The following is a 15637-nucleotide window of genomic DNA, read 5'->3' as shown; positions in this document are numbered from 1 at the left end:
AAATATAGATGTGAACAGTGGTTGCCAAATCTGACATGCCAGCTCCAAAAAGAACCAGAAACCCTCAGCACAGCGCTGCGTGCCAGTCAGCTCTCTGGGCCAATAGAAACACGACAGCCACCGGACGGGCGCGTTCATTGGCTGCCTGCGAATGAGTGACGGAAAAAGTTTAATAAGTCCGGCCCATCTTTGTATTAGATTGAAATGTAAGCCAGTCGTCTGTCTCATCAGGAAACAGATCCTGATTTTACCCCTCATGCTACGACCTTTATTTCTCTTCCAGTGGAAACCTCGCTTATCATCCGCGGCTCAGAGAAAGGGAGAACCGGACCCTGATCGTATTCAAAAGTGTAATTTAGAGAACTGTTTCATTATTGGTGGACTAAACGCAATGGGTAAGTTTATGGGGGAAAGCTTAGCTGTCAGTGGGATCAAAGGCGTCCGGTCTCGGCAGTTTTCTCAAACCGGTGGCTTTGACAAACTCCGTTTTCTTCCATGTGAAGCAAGCGCTCAGGTCATAAACGCTCAGGTTAGACTGCTTTTGATTAACTTTAGGGTTGCGTTTCTAGGTAGGCTACTGTATGCATTATCATCCCGAAAAGATAAAACGCATTCATTTTTGCATCTGCTCGATTTCGCTGGTCTGTTGGATTGTATTCGTTTTTTTAAGTGGACAAATCTCAAATTATTAACCGATTTACTCTTCTCGCTTTACTAATTGGTTTGTTTGTGTATTTGAGTTATTTCACCTATCAGGAATAACCGTAATAATACAGTGTAAGGGCATAGCACTGAAGAGGAGGCGTGCAGGCTTCAACGTGGTTTCATTGGTGATGTGTGTTTACTTCACATGTCATATTTAATCAAATATAAACAGAGGCGCCCCTGTTTAATGTAATAAATTTTTGAATGCATACTTTGTTATTTTGACTGCAGAACACAACAGATGGAAAACAATGTGTCATGTTTCAATACTAATATTATGTCTCTTCCTTTCTCTCTCCCCCCCTCTCTCTCTCTTTCCCACAATGTCAGAACCTGCCTTTGGGGAGGTGAATCAGTTAGGAGGTGTTTTTGTCAATGGCAGGCCGCTACCCAATGCCATCCGCTTAAGGATTGTAGAGCTGGCACAGCTGGGCATCAGGCCTTGTGACATCAGTAGACAACTCCGCGTTTCCCATGGTTGTGTGAGCAAGATCCTGGCCCGGTACAACGAGACCGGCTCCATCTTACCGGGAGCCATCGGAGGAAGTAAACCGCGGGTCACCACCCCCACCGTGGTCAAGCACATACGGACCTACAAGCAGAGGGACCCTGGCATTTTCGCATGGGAAATTCGGGACCGACTTCTGGCCGACGGGGTGTGCGATAAATTCAATCTGCCTTCTGTCAGCTCAATCAGCCGGATCTTGCGCAACAAGATTGGGAATCTGTCTCAGCAGAATCAATACGAGTCCAGCAAACAGGGCCCCCACCCTCCTCCGCAACCGACCCTCCCCTACAACCACATCTACTCGTACCCGACGCCCATTGCTCCGACCGGGGCCAAAGTGCCGACTCCCCCGGGTGTACCCACCATCCCCGGACACATGGCTATGCACAGGATATGGCCCTCCTCACATTCCGTCACCGATATCCTGGGCATCAGATCCATAACAGAGCAGCAAAGTAAGGCATTTATTGTGTGGTCTAATATCAACTGCATGCTAAGAGCAATCACAAACTCAACACCTTATTTGCTTTGAGAGTTCATGCATTCTCATGTTCACACATTGGTGAAGTAATTAGCTATTGAAATAAATATTTAATCAAAATATGTATTAAAAATATTATATCAATAGTAACAACAACAACAACAACATTAGTAGTAGTTGTAGTAGTAGTAATAATAATAATAATAATAATAATAATAATAATAATAATAAACATTTAGTCTTTGTTAAAGTAGTAGCATATTAGGATTATGATACATGAGGTAATCTTGAATGTAACAAATTGTGAAAATGAATAGCTTTGATGTGTTGCGTGTTATTTCAAAGCTGAGCGCTGAAGTAACATAACTAGTTCAAACAGTTACATTAAAACAGATGGTTTAGGGCTTGCAGTTATAATTAAGCAGCGGATGTGGAATATTAGTGCCGGTATAACGAAGGCAAAGCGCAGAGAGGAGATATTCCCAAAATTAAAATGAGCTGTTTTAAACATTTGCCACAGTTTAGGGGCCTGGCAGGCGAATGGAATGATTGTCGCATTCAGATATTTCCTTAAGAAGTCAATCCGCATTTTGGAAGTCAAGATTTTCACACCAATGTATGTTTTGTATCCTTTTAAACCTTCTAGGCTATTAAAGGCACGAATGCCACTTATGCTTCCTTTCAAAAAATGGACATATAACCATCGGTGTTCTGTGTGTGGGGACTTTTTAACTACTTTTACCCATAATTTTAAAAGTCAGGTCCAATATTTACACAGTTAGACGAAGCAAAGTTAGGGGAAGCAGGCTACCAGAAACCACCACCACAGTAACTGGTCTTAGTCATGCATTAAAAGCAGGAGTCTGGACAAAACTGACATTTGATTTACAGACGTGAGAGTCCTTACTGTGAAAGTATGTTGAGTCGTGTATACCTATTGATTAGTGTGAAATGTCCTGTGTTATGTGAATTCAGTCACCATACCGTGCTGATACGACCCCTTTTGCATGACTGTGAGGCCCCAAGATTTCAATGTCCTAATTTAAGTCAGAACACCTAAACACAAGAGCTTTACTAATGTATTTAAAAGCGACCGAGAGATTCGTACTGAACAAGAAGTCCAGGAAAAATGCATTCTCAAAGGGAGCCTTTATAAACAATTTATTCATTTCCAAATGATTTGCAGATGTTTGTGGCAGGTTTTGAAAGCCGAAATAAACTCATAATGTACATTCATTGAAGTCAAGCATTTTAACACTGAGAGTACAACAACGAGAGACAATGCTTTTAGGTTTCTTTGAAGTTAAGTTTTTTTTTTTTTTTTTTTTTTTTTTTTCAGGAATAAGAACATTTTAATGTGGACAGTGCCAGTAAGCACTCTCCAGAACTGACCATGGCATTTGCTGGGCAAACAATATTTCGGTCGTGGAAAATGTACCGTGCTTTTAACATCCACAACATATTGATAATGGTTTTAAATTAACAAAATTAAGGCAGTACAACCATTCAAAGGGTAAACTTGTCTCCCGATAAATTAGTTTAAATTGCTCCGAGCTCTAATTTATACAACGTTGGCAAAAAAGGACTCGTTAACATTGTTTTTCTGCACCCATTTTTTGCTAGGCCGAATGATCCATCTGTGCGAAAAACCTTTTGAATCAACAAGAAAATAATTCCCATATATATATATATATATATATATATATATATATATATATATATATATGCAGGGCCAAATACATGCATATACGTCTTAATGTATAGTTTTTCGAACAAACCTACTCAAAGTGCAGTAAATCAATCAACTGTTTTCTAATTTGAGGCTTAATACCTGCCACATCCACTTTATAAGGTCAATCTCTTATCTTAAATACACATTTCAGTATATTACCATCCCAAATGTAATTGCATCAACAATACTGTACGAAATATGTGAACGGAGCAGAGAATTGCACACATAATTTACATCATACATTCGTATCTTTATATGTTTTTTTTAAATATATATTTCCATCATACAGTTTTCATTAAAAGCCACACATTGGCAAATCCATTGTATTAAACTACAATACATGCACTTACTCATACTTCTCTATATATTTCCTAGAGATATGGATTAGTGGGCTAGTATTGTTTTAAATAATAATTTTGTATAACTGTCAAGAAAGTACAGATGGGAGTCGTTTAAATGTAGTTTAGAAGGTGACTGGTGTATTTCTCCACACGTGACTCCCCCCCACCCCCCGCCCCTCAATCTTTCAGAGATTTTATGTAGCTAGTTGCCCATTATAAAATGGGATAAAAGGGTATAAAGTATAATAAGGGTAAAATATTTCCCTCCAAAATTACAGGTTACACACATTTCAAATGATTGAAGCACATATGCATATGTATAAAGGAAAACATGTATATTGCAGCAATCTACTGAAATCAAGAATCATGATTACCTGGCTTAACCCTACATTTCTTGTGTTCAAATAATGTGATGATTTCTTCAATTCTGATACTCAAGTCTCTGATACCCCTTTCCTATTTGTCTTCATGTGCTTTACCCCCAGTTAGTGACACTTCTTCCTATCCCAGTGCCAAAGTAGAAGAGTGGAGCTCACTAAACAGGACTAATTTTCCACCGGCCACCTCGCCTGTAGTCAATGGCATGGATAAAGCCCACTTAGAACAAGAAGCAAAATACACACAGGTAAAAGCCCACAACTGCTCCATTTATACAACATCAATTATCTTTGTATTCTCAATCCAGTAAAACAGCTCCAAAGCCCGCATTTGCTGGACATGGGACGATATTGTTCTTGATTTAATAAAAATATTTTCAGATCATTCTCATTTCATCTGAAGGGACATATTTGTAAATGTATGCTGTTATGACACCTTGCATGCTTTTTCTTCTTCTTTCTTCATCATTATCATATTTTTTATTCTGGTGTGTGTGTGTGTGTGTGTGGTTCTACATGTGTGTGTTTGTGTAGGCCTCGTAAAAATATCTGACGTTTCGATATGTCATTTTTAAATCGACTATTTATTTTACGTCTTCACATAACGTATTTAAGCAAGAAAAACGAGAATACGCAAAGTGACAACAGGAGGTAGTTTAATATTTTTCACGTTAGTCTACCATTAAATTGAAAGACTATAATTGTCAGACAACCTCCTATATTCGTTTGTTGCACGTTTCTTCGTGAAAATTTGTTTCTGGAGCATTATTATATAATATAGAATACATTGCAGTCTTTTAAAATACTAGTTAATGTTATTTTTGTTAGATTTTGTGATATGTATTGGATTATTAAAAAATAAAAATAAATAAATAAACACGTCTGTCTACTATAGTATCAGGTCAGCTGCCGAAAGGGACAGTTAAGATTGAAGTCAAAGCAGTATTTAGGAAGCGTGGTTTAAGTGACTATTGAAGTGCCCGCAACCTCTTCGATGATATTCAAAAAATCATATTTCTTAAGAATTGTCACTAGCTTCGAGTACTGAGTTGTTGTTTGTGGTATGTTTAAAAACAGTCCCATTGTGAAATACATTTTAATCTTAAGAAAGTTTACAAACGAGAGGAGGCCATTCGATACACTGTGCTCGTTTGGTGTCCATTACTAACTTTTAATGTCTATTTCAGTCTATCCCAGTTTATTTTTGCATATAAGAAACATAACGTTTCACAACAATTAGAAGTGTAACTTTAAACATCCCAAATACAACCCTTTGAGTCGGTTATCATTTTACGATTTAAAACGTATAAGAAAACATAACAATTATAGTTTTGATAAATAAAATGAAATATAATCTTAAGAAACCCAAATACAGAATTGATGTATTTGCTTATTTTATGTATTATTAACCCCCAATTTGAATGTTTACTATGAATGTCTTTAACAATGTATTGGGTTTCATATACAAACTTCCACACAAAGCAACAATAATGTGATTATGTTATCGCAGTTGTATCAGCTTGTTGTGATATTGGCCTATGTACATTAAACAGGAAATCCTTACAGTAAATCAAAAAACGTAACACCGGCTACCGAAACGGACGGAATTATTATGGTGTTTGTATTTGATTTGATCTGGCGTTCTTTGTTGCTTGTTGGCTAGATCACTTTTTAAATGATCGTTTTATCTCTGACAAGAAAGAAACAAGCCTAGCTTATTTTTTTTTTATTTTTTTTTTTTTAATAAAATATGGATTACTATAACAGAATTATCCAGTCTACTCTGGAAATAGAATCGTCCCATTACATAGATTGCGTTTGATATTCATTTAATTAGTGTTTGTTTAATTTTTTTTATGCGTTTCATGTTACGTTGTGATTTTGTTTGATTTGTTAACTGCATCCATATATGTAATTGCCTAATTGACATGCGTGACTAAATTTAATACATGTATTTGTTATGGTTACATCGATTTAACTCATTCATATATATATATATATATATATATATATATATATATATATATATATATATATATATATATATATATATATATATATATATATAGTTTGGTAACAAGTGTTTAACGAAATGTAAGAAGAAACAAAAGGCCTAAAGATGTAAGGGCTCATTGAAGCCCTCTTTTGGTATTAGATATATTACTCTAATAACGGTAATGGAAGGAGAACACTTGTGTTGAAGTTTGCTGCAAAACATTTTTTTGTCAAAACTAAAAATAGCAACCATACGGTTTTCTGACAATTAAGTGTTCATTAACACAAAACTGTGTTGCACTTAACTCCGTGTGAGAGTATTGCAATAATAATAATAATAAATCCGTTACAGAAATAGCCCCAGGTAACCAAAAGAAAACGACGCAATAATTTATCAGACTACATGAATATGCTAAATAAGTCTCACTATAGCATTACTGTGGTCTGTAGATTTTGTGCTTGTTTGCTTGTTTTCCCCCCAGCATAAACTAAACGTTGTATTGAAATAAATTAAATCTGATGGCGAAAGAGGTTTGTATACAGATGGGGGTGTTCGTTAATCTTAAACTGAAAAAGAGTAAATTATATATATATATATATTTTTTTTTTTTCTCCGTAAGTTAACTTGACCTCGGCATGCTGTCTGTGTTGTGAGGTCGATTGCAGATATTTATGTTAATAATGCACGTTATTGTGGTAACGTGACATTTCCAGACATCAGGTTTCAGGAATATGTTTGAGTGCATGCCCTGGCACGGCTGTCTTGGGTTGTTGGCACAGAGAGGGACATTCAGGCATAGCGGCGGAGGTTGGGCAGGAGTTGTTATTCATTCAAGGTGCAGCAGAAGCATGTTTCTGAGGTGTTATGAAGTTTATACTCAGGAAAGGTGGAGATCCTCTGACACTGACGCATCCAGTTAGAGGAGAGTCGTTGCTCTTTTTCTCTAGTGCAGTGAAGCATGTTCATAGTTGAAGGAAAGTGTTACTACACATATTTCAATTCGTTCCCCGTTGGAAACAAAAGTGCTAATATATAATATTTTGTGCTCCATGACCAAATCTGAATAAAGGTTTGTAGAGCTTTTCGTTTGTTTTGTTTTGTTTATAAATATTGGCTAAATCTAATGTATGTTTAATACATGTTAAATTCTGGTAAATTGACGCAATAGTTAAAGTGGAAATTATATAATGAGAAAGCCAGGCAAACATAAATATGCACTAGCCATATAGACCTATAGGTAATATTTTCAGTAATATGTGGGATTTAGCACTTTTTACAATAGACTGAGTACATTGGACTGTTTTCTTGTTTGTTTATTTAAGTACTTCATGGAATAGGACTGGTATGAAATGTTTAGTTTAATTTTTCTTTCAGATAGTGGTCTATAGATATACAGGCTATATATATCCTACTTCTATAGGAAAACGAAATATATGTTTCTATTACCTTAATTAATGTGGCGCAAAATAAAATAAAAAATAAAACAAATGAATGAATGCATTGAATAATAATGATAATATTTATATTAAATAACCAAAATAATTTACGCTTTTTTAAAAACCAGTACCAAAACTATAGGAAACATCTTTCTCCGTTTCTCTGACCTGGCGAGTGCGATGTTCCTATGCTCGACCAAAATCAAATGAGTTTCTTGGTGAACATATTCTCACTGATTTCATTGTGGCCCTGGATTGAGACCTGGACAACTCTATACCACTCAGTTGCCCACTGGCTTTTGGCAGGACCTCTCAAAACGTCCATTTCCTAACCTAGATAAATACCAGGTAGGGACAAACAAACCACATTCGTATTTAAGGCCAAGCTAAATTATGTCGCTTTTTCTTTTGGTTCCCTGATACTACTGGCGGACGGGTGCTACCAATATCATAGGAAATACATATCTAGCCATGGCGTACATTAAGCAGGTAAAGGCGCCTGCAGACACAGCGCATTCCTAGCCTTTCTCCGATTGTCAATTATGGGGGTTTCCATTCCGTGCCTGGTGCTGATTTTTCATTCAACATGTAGATTGCCCCTCCCAGGGGACTCCATATGCTGCGGTGATTTATGGATCCCATTCTGAATTCACAATTAAATCAGGGCTGTTAATTAGTTTCCTACCTGCAGCTCACAGTAAGTTGCTTGTGTTTCTGGTAGTCTCTTAATTATTTTGCTGTTATGTTTTCGTTAAAGGCTTCTGGATATCATGAATGACAGCCTAACCAGAGCCGAAACTGTATGGTTTGGGAAAAAGACAAAATGCTCAGGACTAGACGTTGACTGAGGGAATGATTTGTTTTCATATGTATCGGCTACAAGCTAGATCTGGGCCCTTATGGGTCTATTGCCGCTTTTACATTAAATGTTTATACATATAATAAATGTGCTGCCTTTTTTAAAGAGTTTAAGGGGCGGTTCAGAGGGTACACGTTAGTTTTTTTTTCGGCTGATGAATAGAGTAAATAAATCATCTTGAAACAGATCCCTCTCTTTCCATTTAAACCGAACATTGCAATAATGATACACGGTCCATTAGCTAACACAACATATTAGGCTTTATATACACTTACCGGTGCTTGTGCAATGGCTGGATATTGTTCTGCCCATAGGGGGTAAACGAGTGGATTAAGAAAGCTAATGAAGCAGGGGTGGACAGTGCACGGTTCCTTCCAAACATACCTTTCTTCAATTGTGTCATAACTACATTCACAACTGTGCCAGATACACTGAAGGACATAGTAAATAAACAAACAGACGATCAAAAAACAACAACAGCGTATATTTTGCATTTAATTTACATATATTAAAATAAATCTGAGGTTTGGAAGTTATTTTAATATCAGTTCAAACAGTGCAAGCATGCAGGAAGCAGACTATGTAGCATCATTCTAAAAACTGTAATCCAACATTACATACGCTTATATCACATTATGCTCCTTGACAAAATGTTTAGTTTTTAATGTTTTTTTTTCATCTTCTTATGAGAATGAACAAAGGTCCTTGAGCTGCAGCACATCTCTAAATAACATTATTTTCTGCTATTTCAGAACTGGTTATCATATCTGTTCTCAATTTGACCTAGACTGTGCCAAAAGTCTCACAGAAGACGCGGCCTTGAACGTTGTATTACTGAACGTATTTTCCATGTAATTATTTGAGACATTTAAAACATCACATGGTAATGCTGTATAAGGACTGCATCGTACCAAATTTGTTAGCATAACCTGATTTTGCAGTGTGGCTTCACTCTTAGAACTAATGTGTTACATTTAACGAATTCTGTGTTTGTTCAAGGACAATATAACTTTGAGTTAAATTACTAAAAGTCTTTTTAACACAATAATGTGTTTTCCCCACACATACGAATGTTAAAAAGATACATTATTGTGTTGTGCTTTAGTGAATTTTAACACAAAGTTGTATTGTCCTTGAACAAACACAGAATGCGTTACATTTAACACATTAGCTCTAAGTGTGTGTTATTCCTGGAACAACATTGCAGTGATGGTTAAGGTTAGTATTAGGGTTAGGGTTAGGTCCAGGTATATTATATTTACAGGAACAACAGCTAGCGTACACTGCAAAAATTAAGTTGTGTTGTTTGCAAACTCATCATCATGACGATTTAATGAAAGCCTGTATTTCACGAGAGAAATTGACATCATTTAAATGTTCATATTAACCAACACATATTAATTTAAAAAATACTTACCGTAATTTATACATTCTATACATTCAAATATGTGCCACTCTGTGTGCCAAGCATTTATGATTTAGGTCACTTCGTAAACAATAACAAATAACAAGACAATTTAGTTTATAAAAGAAGCAGCAGATTGTGCTTTAAACGCTCAGACAGAACTGTCCACCTCAGTCCAGTTTAGGGATGAGAGCTCGTTCAATCTGGAATCACAATTTAAGTTCTGTCTATTTTATTCCTCCCTTTTTAACAGAACCAGGTAACACAGAATAAATGTGTTTTCCAAGTACAGTACCATCAATACTAGGAAGGAAGAAAGAAAAAGAAAAATGAACCCAGGTACTCAGGACATGAGTCCAACTACAAACTAAACGCAGGCTACTAAAGTTACATCGGTGTTTTTATGTTTTATTTACAGGTATGACAATGGGTCTACGAATAAAAAACGAAAATACAATTATTGAATAGAAATACTGCTTAAATTGAAACCTAGAGTATTCTGAGTACTTTCCAGGCGGACGAATGAGTTTGGATGGCGTTGCCTTGCGCAGCATGTTGACTGATTTGTCCTTGAATTAACAGCACATGTATCAAAGCAAAGCCGTGCTCTGCTGTCTTAAATTATTCAAGTGCTTTCTTTGGTCTAAAATTAATGTCCTATTAATGTAGCATATGATTCGTCGCTCTTCAGTATGAGGACATATTTGTTTTAAATACCGCACGGATAATTTAGCCTTTGTACACCTAGTTAATCTGCTTATATTCCTATACTTAATTCGCAAATTATAAACAATACAATAATGATAGGTCAGCTATAATAATATGTTATACTCACATACACTTGAAAAAAATATGCACAGGTTAAACGATCAACGGTGCTCAACATATACATTGTATTTCTCATGAAGGTTAGGTGGAAAGTTTGATTTAAGTAATATATATATATATATATATATATATATATATATATATATATATATATATACACCAACACATATATATCATGCTTGTGGGTTTATTTATGTATTAGAATAGAAAAGGTTTTTCTCAGCACTTATTTATACATGTTATTATAATGTAATCTGAGATTAGGGCACAAATTGGGTAACGGAAAAGACTACAATAAAAGACAATAGAAGTAATGCGTTAAAAAGAAAGTGTTCAGTTTACTTTTTCTTGGCTTTCAAAGTCTATTTTCGCACTATTGTGTACTGTTATTAAGTTGTTAATTTAGTATAATATAACGTCAGGACTTTATGCGCGATTCCTTTAAGTGTTTCAAATAATTAGTCTTGTTTTCATAGAAAAAAAGGAATGAAAATGAAAGACACAAAGCAATTTTAAATAGTATTTATTAAGAGTATGATCATGATGATGTTAGTAGTTTCAGAGTTTTGTTTAAACATTTTTAACAACAACAAGAAAAATAGTAATAATAGCAAAACCAGAAAATCATTACATGACTCTTTACGGGCAAATATTTTCTTATGATTTGAAGATGCTCATTATTGAGCATATTGACTTTTGTATTTTCTGCTTTTATTTATCAGCAAATCACAAATGTACATGTTTAGGTTTTCTCAAGTATCATGAAAACAAGTTACAATAAAAGTGTGGTCAGTAGGGCAGAAATGCATTAACAAAGATACTGTTTACTAATATTGATAGATAGAAGGGAATGTATGAATGCCACAGAAACCAAAGAATTTCTAACAGTAACAATCCTCTCTGTCACAGATCAGCTTAATAAATTGTTAACGTTGTACATTGTTGGGCAGCCAATAGTCATTGTTTTAAGCTAACCCTCGTCTCTCTCTCTCTCTCTCTCTCTCTCTCTCTCTCTCTCTCTCTCTCTCTCTCTCTCTCTCTCTCTCTCTCTCTCTCTCTCTCTCTCTCTCTCTTTGGTTAGATGCCGAATGGATTGCCCACAGTGAACAGCTATGTCTCGGCCCCCAGCATGGCTCCCTATCATCCGCCCACCCAAGTGTCACCTTACATGGCGTACAGCGCCACCACGTCGGGCTATGTGACCGGCCACACATGGCAGCACCCCAGTGGCAGTGCCCTCTCTCCCCACAGCTGTGACATCCCCGCACCCCTACCCTTCAAAAGCATGCCCAGTGCCAGGGACAGCGGCCACCCAGTCACAGCCTCCGCACTCTAACACAACGCCTAGCACTGAACTGGAACTGCGAGGGAGGGAGGGAGTGAGGAGGAGGAGGGGTTGCAGGCTTTTTTACTTTCTCTGCTCTTCAACTGGTCATCCTACGAAACCTTTTTTGAGGACTTCTGGAAGCTTCTTATATTGGCTCAGACCAGGTTCGTAAGGATTGCTGAAGGCCAATTTTTTTTTTTTTCTTCAATATTTCTACATATCCAATCTAGCCCTTTTACATCACTAACAATAAGCATAGTGGAAAACCCCTGTGAATTCCACAGCATTGGCTTCTGTGGGATATGGAGAGGGAGAGTAAAGCCCATCATAGATAGCATTGTCCAAAATCCACAAGGCTGAAATAAAAATAACTATTTCCTCCTAGTTTTAGCAACAAGGTCATTCAGTGTGTATCAGAAACATACCAAGCACTTTTACGTGTTTGTGTGCACTTCTACATTTTTCCCCAAAAGCCTTCTGTGACATAAGATTAATAAATATCATTGTGTATGATGGTAAAGGCGGTTTGCATATAATCTGTTTCAGGGTCTTATTATTATTTTTGTATTTAATATTATCTTTTTTTTAATCAGTTTGATTTGTTTTTCTTTTTTTTAATATAAATATTCATAAGAACTTCTCAATGATGTTTCCTCAAAAAGGGTTTATTAATTCACAGATGTTTTGTAACTCTTGGAAGTTCACATTTTATTTATTACAGATACAGTGGAGTAAACTGAACAAGAGTGCAATTAGGACTGAGAGACACCTAATGAGTTTGAATTACAGTATGAGAAACATTAAAAGGCAAACCAGCATGAGATGATTAAAGTTCAGCTGCGCAAACTTATACTTTGCACAATAAAGGTGAATGTATTTATTAAATAATCAGTTGAAAGAAAATGATTGAAACTAATGAAACCAAATTTTAAACTTGCTTGTGTCTGTCTTAGTCAATGATCACGTTTTTCAAAATCTGTGTAAAGTTTCTAGTGAAAGCACCACTGACAATGTCCTTTTACTCCACGTTTTTATCCAGACCGTCTGACCACAATGTACAAACAATTCAGGGTACACATAATTGGTGAAATCTTATATAAAAGATATAAAAACAATGAAAAAAAAGGGGGGTGGGGGGTTGGGGGGGGGTGGGAGTGACATGCCCTATTTATGTGTAAAATTAGTAATGTAATTGTGAAGGCTGCAATGGTCCTTCCTGAAGCTGTACTTGACTGAGGATAAAGCTTTAATTATGATGTATCTTATGTTGTTTGTAAATACAAAGGACCAAATTTATTTTTCTAAACTTTTGTCTTCAGTTTTATTTCTGAAACTTCTTTCTTCAGCTCTAATTTCAAAATTGGACTACAGAGAAACACCTCTGGCCCTGCCCCGTCATATTCTGTGGTATCTAGGTGTGCAAACTAAATATATATATATACATATACATACATTTACATATATATATATATATATATATATATATATGTAAATGTATTTAAATTCTGGAGAAATATCCAATTTGTAAAACAATAATCAACCAAGGAAATCCCCTCTTATACTCCTCATAGCTGAAGAAGGAAAACAGAGCCCCGCATTTTACATTTACTGTGTGAGTGTGTGTGTATGTGTGCATACACACACACACACACATATATATATATATAAGAATTTAATTTTGTAGCCACACTCTCACTTATTCGGTATTTAGACCACACTTTTGTATAATAAAAGTTTCATTTTATTGAATCACATCAGGTAGCTACAAAATTAAATTTTCTTTATATATTTTTGCCTTATTTTGTACAGTACCTCATGGGGGTGAAGACGCTGTAGTGCAAGTTACATTCATATATATATATATGTATGGAAAAAGACCTAAAACACGACCACATAGAAGATGAGAAGATTAAATCATATACTTTGCTGGCGTGACATGGAAAAGAGAAACTATATATGTAAACATACAGGCATATACACACTCTCATACACACACATGCATATATGTCTGTTTGTGTATGATAGACAAAATGTGTACATTTACATTAAATGGTCTGTTATGCCAGTTTAACAGTTTTCTTGTATTCACAAGCCATAGTTTAGAAAAGCTGATATTTTCACTACCAGCTCCCCACACTTCATCCATCAAGAAGTCTATGGAATGTTTCACCATTCTTCCATATTCCACAAGGAAAAAATAGACTAAGAGCAATTTTTTTTATTCATTTGCAGATCTTCACTCCACACTCTCAGTAACATATCACAAAAACTCAGATCACATAAATACAATTCAAGACTTTCCAAAGAAACGTATGTCACTTATGTTACCTGTTACATATCCTATAGCTACTTCCCAGTGTGACAGATTTGTGATTTCACATACAAAATAACAATAGCAAAACTATTTCCCATTGATCATAAGGAAAACTTCTGTAGACTTTTGTCTCCTTGTGCACTAACAAACCATGTTACTTACATAAGGTTTGCAATGAGAATAAGTCCAATGTGCTCGCCTTTGACTTAATATCATAAAAGATTATTAATCATTATTATTATTATTATTGATAGTTTTTGTTGTTGGTATTTAATTAGAGATAAAACAATAATAATAATTAATCATAATAATACTTATCTAATGGAAATCTTCATTCAAAAATATAAAATAGAAACTGAAGACTACATTTGGTTTCAATAAATATACTTACATTAAGTTGTAAATATACCCTACAGGGATAAGAGCAGGACTCTTTAAGCTAATAATAAGTGATTGAACTGAATTTCTGGTCATGTTATTTAGCTTTAGTGTAATGTAAAGACGTGTGACTGAATGTTCACCAGAGCCCTTTGCACTGCACAAATAAAATATATATGAAAATGATTTTATTAGAAGAGGAAAACACATTGCATTGTTTTCAGTATTAACTTGATAGTCTTATTTTTTCTGTGGTGGTTATACTGCTTTATCATAATTTATCTTTAAAACTAGGAACCAACCGATAGGCACTGCCACAGAAGTGATAAAATGAATTATTATCATTTCCTCCTATTAGGCAGTCAAATATATAGGAGGAGGCTTTTTTCTCCTGTGTCTCCCACACACTTAAATACATAAATGCTGTTAAGTATTGGACATTGGGAATGTGCTGTTGTTTTTGCATCTGTTTTAAAACCATAACTTATGACACATTAAGGAACCTGTGTAAGAAACAAGTCCTGTTTTGCAGGTTTCTATAAAGAAATCTAGTGTGTTTGGAAAGTGTTTAACAGCTGTCCTTCACAATGTGCAAAGTGAAGCATGGTCCAACCTGTGCTTTGTCTATAAAAGTATTTAAAAAAAAACGTACAGGATTGTAAGCTGCTGAATGGAGAAATGATCTAAAATGTATTAGAACATTTAACACATTATTAGAACTTCGATGGACTACCCCCCCCAAAACATACATTGGTTCTTATGACAGAAACCATCATTCAAATGAGTCTTAACATGCATGACAAGACCTATAACATAAATATCTGCCTTCAAATTTAAATTAATAATCACTCGGTAGTGTGTGTCAGATTCTGACATAAAAATAAAATCCCCATTTTGTGTGTGTAATTTCTACACAGATCTGATTTTTATTTTAAACTTATTGAGTAACA

The 15637-nt window shown here is 35.4% G+C and overlaps 1 protein-coding gene across 2 annotated transcripts; it reads left to right on the top strand.

The window, feature by feature from the left end:
* Positions 1-217: 217 nt before the first annotated feature.
* Positions 218-13783, top strand: pax9 (paired box 9). Of its 2 annotated transcripts, XM_066694489.1 has the most exons (4): positions 218-395; positions 1036-1668; positions 4253-4392; positions 11750-13783. In XM_066694489.1, exons 1-4 carry the CDS (start codon positions 257-259, stop codon positions 12002-12004), a joined length of 1167 nt encoding a protein of 388 aa, XP_066550586.1. In that variant the 5' UTR covers positions 218-256; the 3' UTR covers positions 12005-13783. The 2 variants fall into 2 exon arrangements, with proteins under 2 accessions (XP_066550586.1, XP_066550587.1); XM_066694490.1 differs by lacking the exon at positions 4253-4392 and having other exon boundaries at positions 219-395.
* Positions 13784-15637: the final 1854 nt, after the last annotated feature.

The sequence above is a fragment of the Amia ocellicauda genome, chromosome 21 (assembly GCF_036373705.1).
Source record: "Amia ocellicauda isolate fAmiCal2 chromosome 21, fAmiCal2.hap1, whole genome shotgun sequence".
Lineage (NCBI taxonomy): Eukaryota > Metazoa > Chordata > Actinopteri > Amiiformes > Amiidae > Amia > Amia ocellicauda.
This window is presented reverse-complemented; position numbering and strand designations above follow the sequence as displayed.

Bases quoted from the DNA above. Each gene is read 5' to 3' on its own strand.
- pax9 (XM_066694489.1), top strand. From the start codon at position 257: ATGCTACGACCTTTATTTCTCTTCCAGTGGAAACCTCGCTTATCATCC. The intron at 396-1,035 runs GTAAGTTTATGG...CCACAATGTCAG, and splicing joins TGGTGGACTAAACGCAATGG to AACCTGCCTTTGGGGAGGTG. The intron at 4,393-11,749 runs GTAAAAGCCCAC...CTCTTTGGTTAG, and splicing joins AAGAAGCAAAATACACACAG to ATGCCGAATGGATTGCCCAC.